Source organism: Hydractinia symbiolongicarpus, chromosome 8, assembly GCF_029227915.1.
Source record: "Hydractinia symbiolongicarpus strain clone_291-10 chromosome 8, HSymV2.1, whole genome shotgun sequence".
NCBI classification, from domain to species: Eukaryota; Metazoa; Cnidaria; class Hydrozoa; order Anthoathecata; family Hydractiniidae; genus Hydractinia; species Hydractinia symbiolongicarpus.
In genome coordinates this window covers 12409104-12424701 of record NC_079882.1, presented here as the reverse complement: position 1 = coordinate 12424701, position 15598 = coordinate 12409104, and the positions used below count along the sequence as shown (strand labels likewise).

At 35.1% G+C, this 15598-nt stretch overlaps 1 protein-coding gene across 1 annotated transcript; it reads right to left on the bottom strand.

Annotated features, from left to right (window-relative positions):
* Positions 1-42: 42 nt before the first annotated feature.
* LOC130653738 (uncharacterized) lies at positions 43-15218 on the bottom strand. The gene is made up of 21 exons (XM_057456252.1): positions 14751-15218; positions 14351-14493; positions 13661-13756; positions 13505-13586; positions 13227-13324; positions 9032-9166; positions 8692-8871; positions 8316-8370; positions 7925-8057; positions 7134-7240; positions 6824-6927; positions 6667-6739; positions 6536-6595; positions 5417-6244; positions 4861-5166; positions 3687-3706; positions 3455-3510; positions 2476-3057; positions 2165-2193; positions 1534-1863; positions 43-1273 (listed from the first exon to the last, which is right to left on the bottom strand). Exons 1-21 carry the CDS (start codon positions 14908-14910, stop codon positions 372-374), a joined length of 4479 nt encoding a protein of 1492 aa, XP_057312235.1. The 5' UTR covers positions 14911-15218; the 3' UTR covers positions 43-371.
* Between the last annotated feature and the right edge of the window lie 380 nt (positions 15219-15598).

Here is a 15598-nt window from a genome sequence, read left to right as displayed (position 1 = left end):
CATCGTAGATAAGGGGTAAATCTTTCAATGAATACTCACATCCACTGTGTCATAAGAAATTGAAAAAAAAAAAACATAAATATTTACACGTGTAAAAAACAGTACTGCATCTAATTTAACACTATTTACACTCATGTATATAAATATAAACAAAATAAACTTTTCGCAAGAAACAAAAGACGAAAGCAAAAAACTACAGGACAAACATCCTTTCAACAGAACATCCAACACAAATTTAACACAAAGTCGACGTGATACGATAAGAACATTTTTAGCGATCGAAGTTTAAAAACCCTTCGCTATACACGGTTAAAATCTCGGAAGCAGGAAGAGACACTCGGAACTAAAGACACTCGGAACGTTACAAACAACTACTCGTACTCCTCAGAAACACTCCTTATTAAATTTTCACAAAATAAGTCAAGCGAGTGGTGTTTAAGCTTATTTGACCACTCTTTTAATGAGGAGACTAAGCCTTCAGTTTGCAGAACCTTCTCGTCTGTAGTACAAACTGTTTCAGAGTTGCTGCTCTTAGAATGCTCTGCTTGGCGAAATGGTAACTCATCTACCTGAGAAACATGCGGTGTTCGTTTAATTTTATTCTCTGTTGTTTGCGTCACATTGATTGACGGCTCCTCGTCGAATGTGGGTGTCGAGTTTAATAAAAGTCTCGGCGTCAATGTCTGACCGAATGTTGGTATCGTTTCCGACGGTTTTTCATCAAGTGTAGGCGTTGTGTTTGCAGATCTAGGCAGTGGCAGATTCTCATGTGCTGATGCTGATGGCGGTTTGTCGCATGTCTTTGTTAGCAACGGTTCTTCATCCACTGTCGGCGTAGAGTTGGGTGAACGTGATGTCGGTCCCTTTTGATAAACGGGATGTTGGCTATGTGTTGACTCTTTTTGTATTAGTTCGTGATTTAATGGTCGAAATTGACTCGTAGCTGTCAACTCAGACGGAAGCATTGTTCTCACAACTTGCCCAGAGGTATTTACCGGACGATATTGTAGCGGATATTGTGTTGGAAGAGTAGCAATAAAGCGTACTGGGCGTTGGTATGGTTGATAAATGGCGTTTGGAAACAGAAGCGGTACAGTGGGCGTAAGTATAGGCAAAGGCACGTTACCAAATGACATAGTAGGGGGCACCGGTGCAAACACTGATTGTTGCGTGGAAATAGATTCTGTTTTATCTTTAACAGGTGTACCTAATGGAGATATATCCATGTCACTTAAAGGCGACGCTTTTGCTGCCGAGTCGGTAACGACGACGTCTAATAAAAAAAATAAAATAAATGCATAGTAAATGATTTTTGTGAGTCTTATTTATCAATGTAAAGCAAGTAAGTAAACTTGTCAAATTTACAAAAAAATAAAATAAAATCTAAATATTTTGCCCCTAACCTCTGATTTAAAACATTGTCATTCCGTGGCAACTACTTTAAAAATTCATCAACAATAGTGTAAAATGAACCAGTATATAGGAAACCTACTTAACACATTACAAACATTTTAGATATGTTCAACCACTCACCTTCAGTAGCAAGTGTCTTGTCTTGACCAACGTCAGCCCTTACTTTGTCATTTTCATAGTTTGCAAGAGTATTCGCGCTCCCTTTATGCTTAGTACTACTGACATCCCCACTTAGATGTTTTGATCCCAAACTACTGAAAAGGATTTCAGCACGCTTCGTTAAACCAAGGGTGCCGTCCTCGTCTTGTGGGCCTTTCGTTTCTTTCTGGTTGGAAGAAGTCGGAAGTTTATCTGTACTGTCGTTTGTTGATTCGTCAGATGATATTGCGTCATAGCCAATAGTCGTCGATCCACTTGGAGGCGATTTTCGTGAAACGGTCTTCTTCCTCGCTAAAAAAAAAAAAGAATCGAAAAGTATAACTTAATGTGTGGGAAAAAAAATTGATAATAGAACGAGAAAGTAGGTAAGAATAAGAAATGGAAATAAAAATTAAATTTCAGAAGCCTAAAGATATTTTTAAAATTTCCTGAAGAGACATTAACGATTACACCTCTTATGGGGAAAAAATCCGAACCCTCGTAGAACCGACTAACGTGATACGCAATACGCTAAGTTTTAAATTAACAAGTGAAAATTGATCAAAAATCCCACGCTTAGAAAAATCAAGAATAGAAAGGAAAACATAGTTACCTTGGCTTTCAGTGAAGGGTTCTTCAGGCCTGGTAGAGAACAAAGTATCAAAACTTGTTGAGAAAGGTTTTACTATAGTGCCACATAATTTTAGAAGGCGAAAACACTTACTAAAAATATATATATTTAAAAGTTTAATAAAAGGAACTTCATATAATACTTTGCACTCTACCATGAGCAAGGGTACAGAGAGTTCATAAAATTTTAAAAATATTTTAAATTTTAACTTTTAAAGTTTGAGATGTAATTAAAAGAGATGAACAGGAAAGGCAAGAGAATATTATTTATAAGAAAGTCACAAATTATATTACCTCTTTTCGTGTTCATGCGCTTCGTGTTCATGCGCTTCCACAGCTGAATGACTTTGCAGCTCTAACTTGTTTTTCGCGTCATTCATGGTATGCGTGGGGGTGTCGGTGGGTGTTTTATGAGTTATTTCGTGCGTTATCTGTGGTCGTGCTTGACTTCGATGACGTTCGTCTATTGGATTAAAAAGAGGTGATGTAGACCGTCCCCTGTGACTAAATCCGTCTCGATGCATTCTTCTTGGACTGGGCGATCGGTGCCTTCTATCATAAGAACTGTAATGATATCTTCGTCGAGGACTTCGCGATCGACCTCTTTTGTAAGGTGACCTCGATCTACGTCTGTCGTCACGGTAACGTCGACGGGGTTCTCGATGACGCCAATCACCTTCATGCTCACTGTAACTGGAACACGATGAATCAAAATCTCTATTATTTGCCATAAAGCCAGCTTGGTAGGCTTTAGGTAACTGCTTCGGCCTGATATTATCCACGTTGTCATTTCGTAGAGTGTGTTTGTCATGCTCTACTTGATACGCCATTTTAGGTGGTCTATTACTTTTACTCATGTTTTGCGCTTCGTTTGTCCTAATAGATAATGTAAATTAATACATGTATACGAGAGGTATATAAACAAAATCCATTCTGGAAGTATCAAGGCCCGACCTTTTAGGGGCTCCTCAAGTTCGAGGATAGGGGTGTGCTGAAACAAACCTTTTCGCATATATCCTAAACGTGAAAATCTGTCGGCATGAACATTGATAAGATAAATCAAAACAACAAAAACTATCACAGGAGCGAAACAGAAATCGTATTTAATCAATCAATCAATCATTTTTTTCTGGTTCACACGAATCAAAAATTTTCCATTGTAATAATATTAAAAAGGCATTAACATAACTCTTGCATGCTTAGATGGATATTTATAACAATCCCTTGGCCTGAACAGATTTAGGCTAGTTCCATTGACATAAACGGATCTTACCTTGTGGCTTGAAGGGCTGACTCCATCTCCCCAAGATCAGATCCACTTGAAATATCCTATAATAAGGGATCAAGGTACAAAAGAAAGGAGAGTTTTAAGCCAGACCACAAGGTTTAAAATACTCCCACTAATCAGACGAAACACATCTTTAAAAAAAGTTTCCATCCACAACTTCCCACGGTGAAAAAACTGTAACTTGATAAAATAAATAAAAACAGTATTGGACACCCACCTGAAACGTCATGGTATCGGCTAAAAAAGAAATAAGTAATCAATTTAATTTACAAAATCACAATATTGTATGCGATATTTATTGAATTTCCGCGCCCGAAGGCGTAGGAAATTCTTTAAAACCGTCGTTTTTTTCTTTCGGAGCATTTTTTGAGAAAAAATCGACCCTGGGATTTCACGTTGCTCCGTCACAGATGTAAACTTCGTACCCAAGCTCCTTAACTACTGGGAAGTCTCGTATTGACGTTTCAGGCCAAAATTGGTTGTTTTCGAAAAAATTTGGCACAGTTAACAAAAAAAGTATGCTGAACATAATGGTGACATAATAATTTTGATTTTTGTCACCTAAATGTCATTTTAGGCCAAAATTGGTCCAAAAATTAGAACTACTTTATTTTCAACAAAATTTGGCACAGTTAACAAATAAAGTATGCTGAACATGATGGTGAAATCAAAATTTTGGTTTTTTGCCACCTTAAATGTCATTTTAGGCCAAAATTGGTCCAAAAATTAAAACTACTTCATTTTCAACAAAAATTGGCAAAGTTAACAAAAAAAGTATGCTGAACATAATGGTGACATCAAAATTTTGATTTTTTTCACCTAAATGCCATTTTAGGCCAAAATTGGTCCAAAAATTAAAACCACTTCATTTTCGGCTAAATCTGGCACAGTTAACAAATAAAGTATGCTGAAAATGATGATGGTACAAAAGTTTGATTTTTTGTCACCTAAATGTCATTTCAGGCCAAAATTTATCTAAAAATTAAAACTGCTTTATTTTCGACAAAAATTGACACAGTTAATAAAAAAATATGCTGAAAATGATGGTCACATCAAAATTTTGATTTTTTGTCAACTAATGCCGTTTAAGACCATAAACGTTTCAATCGCAAGACTTTCAACCATGAATGATAGGCTGTATTTTTGTTAGCAATTTCTTTTAAAATGTGAGTTTAATGGCACGTTTCGTTTTGTTTGCGTTTGTTGTAAGATATAATGTCACTGGTGTGCTTGATCTTAGAGGTTCATGCACCAAACCCCTTCGAATGTTTGGCACAATAACACAACGAATTAGCAGGTTTTCATCAAATATTTTGGTAGCGCGCGGAAATTCTTAGAGCCCCCAGGGCTTCTTGTTACATATAATTTCTGGTGCAAAAAATTTAGGGTACCTTCTTTAGCAAAGCCTTGTTTTCTCATTTCGTTCTTTAATGCGTCGAAATTGCATGGACTCTGCGATGTAGATTGACTGACATCACTTTCCAACACAGGTGTATTTAGTAGAACTGCAGAATCGATTGGTGCAGCAGGAGCGGGAGAAACCATTTGATAACACGTCTCTCCACCTTCAGGTGCAGACTGTTCATTGTTTTTAGAGTCCGTTATTCTTTTTCCCATAACATCGTCAGACACGTCCGAATAGCTAATATTTTCGTGATCCCGTTCATCGTTTGTGGAAAGATCTTCATCTTGGCTTGCTATATAAAAAATGTTAGTTTTACTGACTTATTCTAACACATTTGTCCTACTTTAATTTATTTCGAAAATATTCATATGCTTTACCTCCAAATACGTATAAAATACAGTACAACTCCTTGAAACACAAAAACAGAAAATCGAATATTAAATACTGGCGTATACGAAATGACCAGCTAGTTAGAATTAAAAGATTGGAATAATGACTATCAAAACAAACCGTAGGCGATGGAGAACATGAATATATTCTACCTGTATCTACAATAAGGGAAGCTCCGCTAGACTGAACATCTGAACTTCCAATAAATGGTATTTCTTCATTATCACGTGTTTTTTTATTTACGTCCTTTCTAAGTAAATTTTTCTTTTTATCTGATGTACTCATCTTTACGACATTTAAAGTTTTCTCAGAGTTGGATCTAGCATCTGGAATATTACAACTTTTATCGAATTTGTGATGCATTAAACTTTCCGAGCGGTCATTATTATTATCTGGAGAATTTTGTACTACTTTATCAGTCTCTTCACCAGTCTCTTGAGAATCGGACACAACAACTAACCGATCGCTGTCGTCGGCAGTTGCATTGTCTTCTGACGTTACCTTACAAATATTGGGTTTAATTAATTCAGGAGCAGCTTCTTTTAATAGTTCAAGAACCGACTCCGATGAAAAGTCTATATCGTTGTCTTCTTTCTCAGTGTCTTCACTGGCTGGCGGCTGACTGGTGGTGGTGGTGGTAGTGGTACTTGTGGATGGTATTGTTACGCTGCTTGCTTCTTTTTCTTTAATTCGCGAGGTATTTACAATTTCACTCTGCGATATTTGCAAACCGATCGAATTGTTCGTTTCCATTTGCTTGCGTAAATCTTTTACTTGTTTTTCTTGCTCACGCTTCAAGCGAGTTATACACATTGATAATTTACGCTTCTCATCTGCGTTGAACGGATATTTTGGAAGTTTGCGCACACTTGCATCCACTCGAAGTCCTTTTATTTCTTCTGCCTCCTGTAACCTTTCACGCAAAGCTATCTGTGCTCTTTTAATAAATTTGTGGCAATTCTCGCCGTATGTAGGTTTATCTAGATAAAATTTCAGCAGTAAACATAAGTTTAAGAAAAGTAGGTGCACAGTTTGTCTGGATAGCGCAGCGTACAGCTATTCTACTACTATTGCCACCGTGGATTAGATTCATTTAAAGACATTAGAATTTACAAGATTAACAGAATGGTTAAACAGTAATGGCAATACGCAGTCGCGGCAATTAAACAACGGTCATGGATTTGAAACTTTAACCACAAATTTTAAATACAAAGCTCTCACAACTAAGCAGACATTTACTCACAAGCTATCATAAGTACTTAGATACACACCTGAATGTTTTCTCATAAAAATACAATGCAATACATCTTGGTGTCCAGGGACAGTGATGCCTAAATAAAAAAAAGTTTTTATATCTTTTCCTTTAAAAAAGATTCACATACACTGTTAAAAACAAACGTACCAAGTGTACAAGTGAGTTCGCATGTTGGTAATATGTAGAGTTTAATACCAGAGTTGAAAGTGCAAACACCCGCCTAAGATGTAAATAAGAAAATTATTTCTTGTCTATGACACGAACTTGAAAGTTTTATGTCCTAACTAAACTGCCATCAACTTACAGTCTCGTTTTTCAACCAGTTATTACGTAGCCGTTGCATGTTTATCCAAGTCTTAGTGGAGGGATGAATTTCTGCGTGAATGAATTGGAATCCTTTTACGACAACTAAAATATGGAAAGATCTTGTTAGGACACTTTACCGCGATACTTGAGACAAAAACTGAATATGTACCGGGTTGTTACGATAGATTGCATGTGAATGATGGGATAAATAAGTGAGGAAAGCTTCTTTTTTAAGTGAACAAGCAAAATATATACATTCACTTAATTTTTGCGTTTACTTTCACACAAATGAAATTTGAAAATCAAACCTTCTGGCTTTAAAGAAATGGAAGGGGGGGTTCTGAAGATTTTAGTTGGAAATATCTTCATTAGTTTAGCTTGTGAGATCTTTTGGGTGACGCATAAGTTGGGCATTCTAAAAAAAACACGAAGTTGTAACAACACAAAACTACAGCGGGCACTTGCAAGTCTAATTGTTAGATATATGTTGGGAGAAAATGAAGATCACAATAAAAAATGTTTTTTTCCAATTCAAAACATAAATTTCTTCTTTTTTTCAAAAGTAAGTATATTTCCCAAAATGAAGAATTAATCCTAATAGAAATAAGATTGACTTTTGATTTGAGTGTTATCACGTCATTACCACCTGCAATGACGTCACCAAAGACAAGGGTAATAATTACACATCTGGTCCTCATTTTATCTTACAGGTGTGATTACTTTCAAATGTTTATCAACTGAGTAATTTTTGACTAAAGATTTAGCATAGAAGGAGATAACAGAAAAATATTTATTTTAAATATTTTACCCCCTGTTCACAAATGGCTTACCCCCGGAAATGTACAAAAAAAATTTGGTTATTCTGGTCCTTAAAATATACGCCTACTTATAATTTTAGAACGCAAACACCAGTTAGGTGCCCTAGTTTAGATTAGAATTTGGTTCTAGGACCAGTAGAACCATATTATTATCCATCTCTCTTCTCATCTCATCTATTTCTCCCTACTGAAGAGAGATGGATAAAAAATTTTTAAGGCTTCTCAGTCTGATTTCAAGGGTTAGCAATCACCCTGCTGTCATCGTTAACCAAGAGTCTTACCCATGAAGCGGTAGATGTAGAGGTTGTTTAGCAAACACACCGATTTGTACTTCAGCAAAGTAACGGCTACTGTTGTAGTATGATCCTCCCCAAACAAAACATAGACGCTGACCATATTCTTCAGGTGGTAGCTCTAAATCAAAATTAACCAAAGTATACTATAGAGAAACTATAGTTTTGTAAGTGCAGGATTTCACGACAGACTAAAGTTCTAAATAAAGGTTGACGCACTACGCTTATTTATTATACATTGTAGAGGTAATTTTGTCATAGCCTTGATAATCTTAAACAACACCTTAATATGAAGATGTAAGACCTTTCTTTCTACATCTTATTTTTCACAACAAACTTTATGTGACATCAACTAGAAAATTACCGGTGGTAATCTTACCAAGTGTTCCTTGGGAAGGAGAGGGATGTATCGAATCTGTACTGTTTGAAGACAGCTATGGTTTAAACAGTATAACGTATATAATGATCGCAAAATACTACAAACAAAATATTTATCGCTTTAATAAAAGTAAACTTGTATTTTATTACAGGAAGTTCCCGGAAAGCGAGATATTCGTGGATAAAAGTCCCTCTTTATTCAAAATTTTTGCAACATTTGAGGAAGCTAATATCAACGTTTACTTATAATTACTTGATATCTCACATATGTTCTGTACTTCTTATAATATTTACAATTGTGAGGTTGTATTGCAAAAGTTAAAATATGCAGAAAATATATTCGTGTAAATTAAGCTTTAAAGTACAAAAACACCTACATCAATATTCATCAAAGGACGTGACGGGGGTTGTGAAGGTTTCACAACTGGTTTTAAAATCTTCTGTTTCGCAGTTAATGTGATGACTGCATAAGGAAGACATTGACGAGGTCGTTTTGAATAAATTGCAGTGTCATCATTTTCGTCCAAGTTATCCAGGTTGATTTCATACAAGTACATCTACAAAAAAAAACAAGAACAGCGTTCTACTACTAATTAACAATACGGACTATAATTTTTATATGTATTACTTAAAATGTGAAAATTAAACTATTTGCGTTCATTCAAAGTGATCATGACCCGCTGAGCATCCATTTATTGCCAACAAAAGTCTTTTTACCTGAGACGAGTCGTACATGTCACCGAAATTCATTTTTTTTCCACGTTGGAAACTTTTTGATATATGTCCATCATATTCAGGCGTAGGTTCGATTCCATCAGAATTAAATTGTTCTTGCACTACTTTTAACCTTCCCTGCAAATTAATGCGTAAATATAAGCATAAATGAACGTACAAACACAGCCAATCTGATAAAAAAGGGGATAAAACTTAATTCATGACCCAGTGGCTAATCTCTTGCATTTCGAGTTATTATCTCAAGGGAATTAATTTTCGCAAGATAAATTTTACACCGTTTGTTTAAGGTAAAAAAATACAGATAGCTGAAGTTGAACTTCCTTTATGTGGTCCTAGGTAAATCAGGAAAAAAATTAATGTAAATCGTTTTATCAAAAAAAAGAAAAGAATCCAAATTTCGCGGGAATTGATTTTCGCAAATTTCGCGAATACCTTATTGGTAGAAAAAAAGTCGGCAAAAATGAAAGGCGGCAACAATTTTTAGCCGGCAAAAATTTTAGTCACCTAGACTAAAATTCATTTCATTATTTTCTTTCAACAAAAATAATAAAATTTAGTCTATTTCGATATTATTTTTTCGTCTACTTGATTCTTTTCGTCTACTTGTTCTTCTGCTTGATTCTTTTCGTCTACTTGTTCTTCTGCTTGATTCTTTTCGTCTACTTGTTCTTCTGCTTGATTCTTTTCGTCTACTTGTTCTTCTGCTTGATTCTTTTCGTCTACTTGTTCTTCTGCTTGATTCTTTTCGTCTACTTGTTCTTCTGCTTGATTCTTTTCGTCTACTTGTTCTTCTGCTTGATTCTTTTCGTCTACTTGTTCTTCTGCTTGATTCTTTTCGTCTACTTGTTCTTCTGCTTGATTCTTTTCGTCTACTTGTTCTTCTGCTTGATTCTTTTCGTCTACTTGTTCTTCTGCTTGATTCTTTTCGTCTACTTGTTCTTCTGCTTGATTCTTTTCGTCTACTTGTTCTTCTGCTTGATTCTTTTCGTCTACTTGTTCTTCTGCTTGATTCTTTTCGTCTACTTGTTCTTCTGCTTGATTCTTTTCGTCTACTTGTTCTTCTGCTTGATTCTTTTCGTCTACTTGTTCTTCTGCTTGATTCTTTTCGTCTACTTGTTCTTCTGCTTGATTCTTTTCGTCTACTTGTTCTTCTGCTTGATTCTTTTCGTCTACTTGTTCTTCTGCTTGATTCTTTTCGTCTACTTGTTCTTCTGCTTGATTCTTTTCGTCTACTTGTTCTTCTGCTTGATTCTTTTCGTCTACTTGTTCTTCTGCTTGATTCTTTTCGTCTACTTGTTCTTCAACTTCTCTCTGATCTTCTTTATCTCCCTCTTCTCCGTCTCCCTGATCTTCTCATTCTCCCTATTGTTCTTCTTCATCTCCTTTCAATTTAATTTTAACTACTTCTTCCTTGTCGCTCTCTTCTTCGTTGTTAGTATCATAAGTCCGTTCTCCGTTGTAATTATAATCATACAAAGTGCCTATGAACTCCTATATTAATTTGTGTACACGTTCGTGTTTAACACTAAAAGCTAGAAGTAATGGCACTTCAAGTCCACCAGCAGGAATTGGAGATACTTTATAATTTGTGGAGAGTAAATGTCCAGAAATCTACCACCTTCCTTTATGAAAAAATAGCAATGGCGTGATATTTCTCTTGGGATATGTCCGACGGTCATTCAAGTGTCAAAAAATCGGTGCTTAACCTTAATAGCGCAAGCGCTTAGGTCAATTGATTTTGAAGAAACATTTGTCTCTCGTTCCACTTTAATTTTTGGACCTGCTTTCGCATTTTGCCAAGTAGAATTTCGATAGACATGATATCCCCTAGATGCAATTTTACTTTCAAATGAAGACATCATATTGATGAACAGTAGAATGATGAAATTCACGAGGCTCCTCTCTTGCTTAAAAACAATGACTCAAAAGAAATGCGAGCGTAATTCGAATTGTACTATTCGTTTATTCAAACGCACAGCAAAACACAAAACAAAACAAAAAGAACGAAAGAACGCACAAAACAAAAAAAGATAAAATTACATAGCTGACACTCTCCATCGAATGTGCATTCATATATTCATATTTGATTAAAGAAAAGATATCAGAAACAAGGGAGGAGACTTGAGGAATATTTTCTACGCTGTTTCTCGTTGTTTATAAATTTTCTAAAGGAGCACAACAGAAAAAGCATGCAGTAAAAATGGCGAACATACGAGATATTAGAGATTTTTATAAGAACACTGACGGGTCGTCTGACAGAACACAGGGATTTTTAGCATCTGCATCTGGCAGTACGAATCAATTGCTGCAAGCGATAAGGAGATAAGATCAATCGTCCTACCTCGAAAACACTACAACATTTCCGTACCTGAACAGATCAAGAATGAAATTGGAAAGTTCGCTTTGAAAAATGGAACAAAATCCGCGTTAGAAAATTTCAAGAAAAGGTATCGTAAGTATACCTTTGTAAGAACATTAGTAAACAACTGGAAGAAAAAATGAAAAGGACAAAAAACAAAACAATGGCACTGTACATAGAAGAAAAGGTAGACCAAAGCTTTTAGATGACCAAACTCTTGGAAAATTAAAAGATGTGGTAACTGGAGTACGTACGAGGGGTAATATCTAGAAAGATGGTCATTGCTATTGGTACTGGAGTTCTTAAAGCAAATTGTCCACCAAAATTGAAGGAATTTGGTGGTTACATTAAACGGAAGGTTGGGCAAGACATGTGTTGGAAACAATGAAATAGTCGAATAGAAAAGGCACTACTGTTAAGATTGAGTCAAGCGAGCAGTTTCTCCTTGAAGAGAAACAAACATTTCAGAGACTTATTTCGTCAATCGTCGAAGAGCATGATATTCCAAAAGATCTTGTTTTAAATCCAGATCAAACACCCTTGTCTTACATTTCCCCTGGGAAATACACTTTTAACCCAAAAGGTGCCAAAACTGTTCCAATCAAAGGAATAGACGATAAAAGACAAATAACTGGAACCTTTACTGTCAGTATGACTGGTAAATTTCTGCCAAACCAACTTATTTATAAAGGAAAAACACGCAGATGCCCTCCTAAATATGATTTTCCTCCAGATTTTAACGTCAAATTTTCAGCGAATCATTGGTCTAACACAAAAAAAGTCGGCTGATCTCTTCAAAACAGTGATATTTCCATATCTAAAGGAAGTGAAATGAAACCTGAAATACCCAAAAGAACAAATGTCTTTGATAATAAAGGATACTTTCAAAATACAAGACAACGGTCTGGTCATTGATCTTTGCAAAAACATTTTTGTCAGGTTGCTATTGTCCCACACTACCCGACAAACAAGTTCCAACCGCTTGACATCACAGTAAACAAACTAGCCAAATCTTTCATTTCAAACAAGTATAATGAATGGTTCTCCGAGCAGGTTTTACAACAACTCGAGAAAGGTATACCGGATCCAGACGTCCAAGTATCTCTTGGCCTTGTTGAGTTGATAAAAAAATCGGTAAAAAATAGTGGCCTATAGAAAAAAAATCAACAACAATTTTTGGTCGGTAAAAAATTTTAGTCACTTAGCCAAAATTTGGTTACTTTTTGCCGACTTTTTACTACCGATAAGGTAGCAAATTTTTAAATAATTTTCGCGGAAACCGATCTTCGCGAAATTGATAAAAACTAGCTAAAATTGATTCTCTTGATATATCATATGTTGCAAAACAGTTGTAAAAGAATCACAGTTATGACTTTATTGGAGACAAATGTTGTCCGACACAAGAAATGTTGCACAACAAATGTCGTCGAGATGTTTCTATCACTGCAGCAGTCACACAACAACAGGTGTGCAACAATTACATCTTTAAATTTAGTTTTTTATTATTATTACTATTATTTACCCAGCCTCTTTAGTTCCTAATAGAACTTGGATTAATGTGTGTCCTGCAAAGGGTTATTTAAAGCTCTCATTTGAGCTACGGAAGGCGTTCAAACACAACAGCCACTCAACTAGATAATCGCATAAGATATTAATCCTATTCTCATGCTGAACGTTAAGCAGAAATAATCGATTCACACTTTTTTTACTGACATGAAACGACCAGGGTTTGGACCCAAGGCCTTCCGCACTGGAGGCGAACGCTCTACCACAAGGCCAACAGTCTGATACTAGCAAAAGTAATAAAAGTGTACATACTTTCATGACTTTAAAGACTAATACTATTACTTCAGATGTATAATCGTATAAACGGTTTTTTCTTGTGATGACGTCAGCACAACGACATACGTAAACACCTAAAATATAAATTGAAATCAAGTTTATTTCACAAAGTGTTCAATAAAATACTAACAAATTGATGTTTAGACGCGAGATATCTTTCTTGCTGTGTACGATTATTAGTCATTCGTTTAAAGAGCTACCACAATCAAAACGTGGTCACTCATACAAAGGAAGAGTATTAAAAAAGTATATACCGCATGTCCCATCACCAATTGAGCACACATTTTTCTGATTTTTTTTTTGAATTGTTAAACCATGTCGACATATACTTTCACACTAAAAAACAAAGTATTTTGTGATAACAATATACATCTTATAGTTTGGAGTAATCGAGTCAACACGTGTTTCACCTCTTCCATTTTTCTCATGTGTTTGAACACATAGTTGTCTGTTGTTTCTGCAACTGAGCGATTCTCTTTTCTCATGTCTTTTCTTTTAGCTGCGTACTATGAAGAAAAACTTTAAAATAACTGACCCAAGTAGTCTAAAAGAAGGACATCTCAGTAATTACCATGACCACGCATATATGCTAATGACAGACTAGCTATACAAAAAACTTGAAATTTTACCATATTAAGTTTTTTAGAGAGAAATTTCTTTCTAATCGTCCAAATTTCTCTTAATTTTCTCATGCACAAAACTTTTAACACAAAAATCCTGGAAAAATATAATGGTCACTGATGTTACTTATTATACCAACATTAAATTCAATGAAGTAACCCGACATTTTAAAGCAACCGAAACAATATTTTTTTAAAGTGAGGAAAGGGAGTGTTTTGGTAAGCGGTTTATTATACTCGCTCATAATTAAGGCCACATTTAAAACCCCATATAATTCATTAAAATGTTTAACGATAAATCATAAAGTGACTAATCATACAACACCAACACATTCCAACACTTGATTCAGTAATAGAAAAACTGATATCATAAAAGTTATAAGATGCTTCCTAAGAGGTTTGTTCACAACTAATACTGGAAATCACAGAATACATGACAGTTTTTAATTGTCTCGACTATTTATATTAAATATTAATCACCTCGGCTTCCAGTTTAGCATTCGTTACCAAGTATAAATTATGAAATGTGAAGTTAACAGCATCAGCATCCCACAACGAGTTTTCAAAATTCTTTATGATGTCTTTTCCTTCTCGACTGTTGAGAGTTGCTGGTGTTAAAAGCTCTGAATACCAAAAGTGCAGAAAAAAAGTATAAGTTGAATACATATCAAACTATAATATGGTTTTGGATTGTCGATTATTAAAGACTTGGTGTTAATACTTTTTCAACCCAAGTATAATATTACATACATATGGAATTTATACCAGTTATGCTAAAGTTGAAATTCAATTTTCAAAAAATAGAATCTACATTATTTCTTTTTGTAACGCCAAATTTTTTTCCTTGCAGTGTTAATACCCACTATCCTCCCGACCATACCTTTATTTGTCGTCAACCTTCTAGGTATTGTGTATGACTTGACCGAGGGTAGAGGTAGTGATTGAGGTGGTGGTAACCCATCGCATTCACCAACTGCATTCGAACTCTTGGATGACTTTTTTTTCTTCGTATTTCTCTCTCTGTTGCTTGTATCTTCCATTATCGTCACCTTGTTTGTCTTGTAACTTCCATGGTTTTCTAATTATTGATAATAAAGATCATTTATATTTTTGTGAAAATTCTGTCATGAAATGTTACTCAAGACAGGATTCAAAATATCTGCACATTCAAATTCAAATTTGTGACAAAAACACCAGTTATATTGAAAATACCGTAAATGATCGATTAAATGCACACCTAAAAATCGTGCATGTTCAAATAAATTGTGGTATGCTATTAGAAATGAATATACAACCACCCATGAACGTTTATTTGAAAAGGGGGGAATCAAAAGGTAATTCCGCGCTGATAAAAACTGCTCTTATTTATTCCTATTTTGTTTAATTTTTTCATTTATATCCAAAAGTGTTAGCACGGTAGAGATGTTTTATCGAACTTTTAGAATTCATTATAATACTAAAAAAAATATCAGAGCAACCACAACATACAATCAACATACAAGGGGGGAGGGTTATTTTAAAATAACCCTCCCCCCTTCAGAATAATCGTACATCTGATTAAACGCCCAGGGTAAAACTCTTTTTTTTTAAGAAACGCATTTAATGGATCATTTACGACATTTCGAGAAATTTACATGGAATGCAACTTGTGAAGATAAAGTTAGCTTTGAGAAAAGGACGTTTGAGAAAAAGAGAGAAAATAATGACTGCAGTAGTTGACCAAGGGAC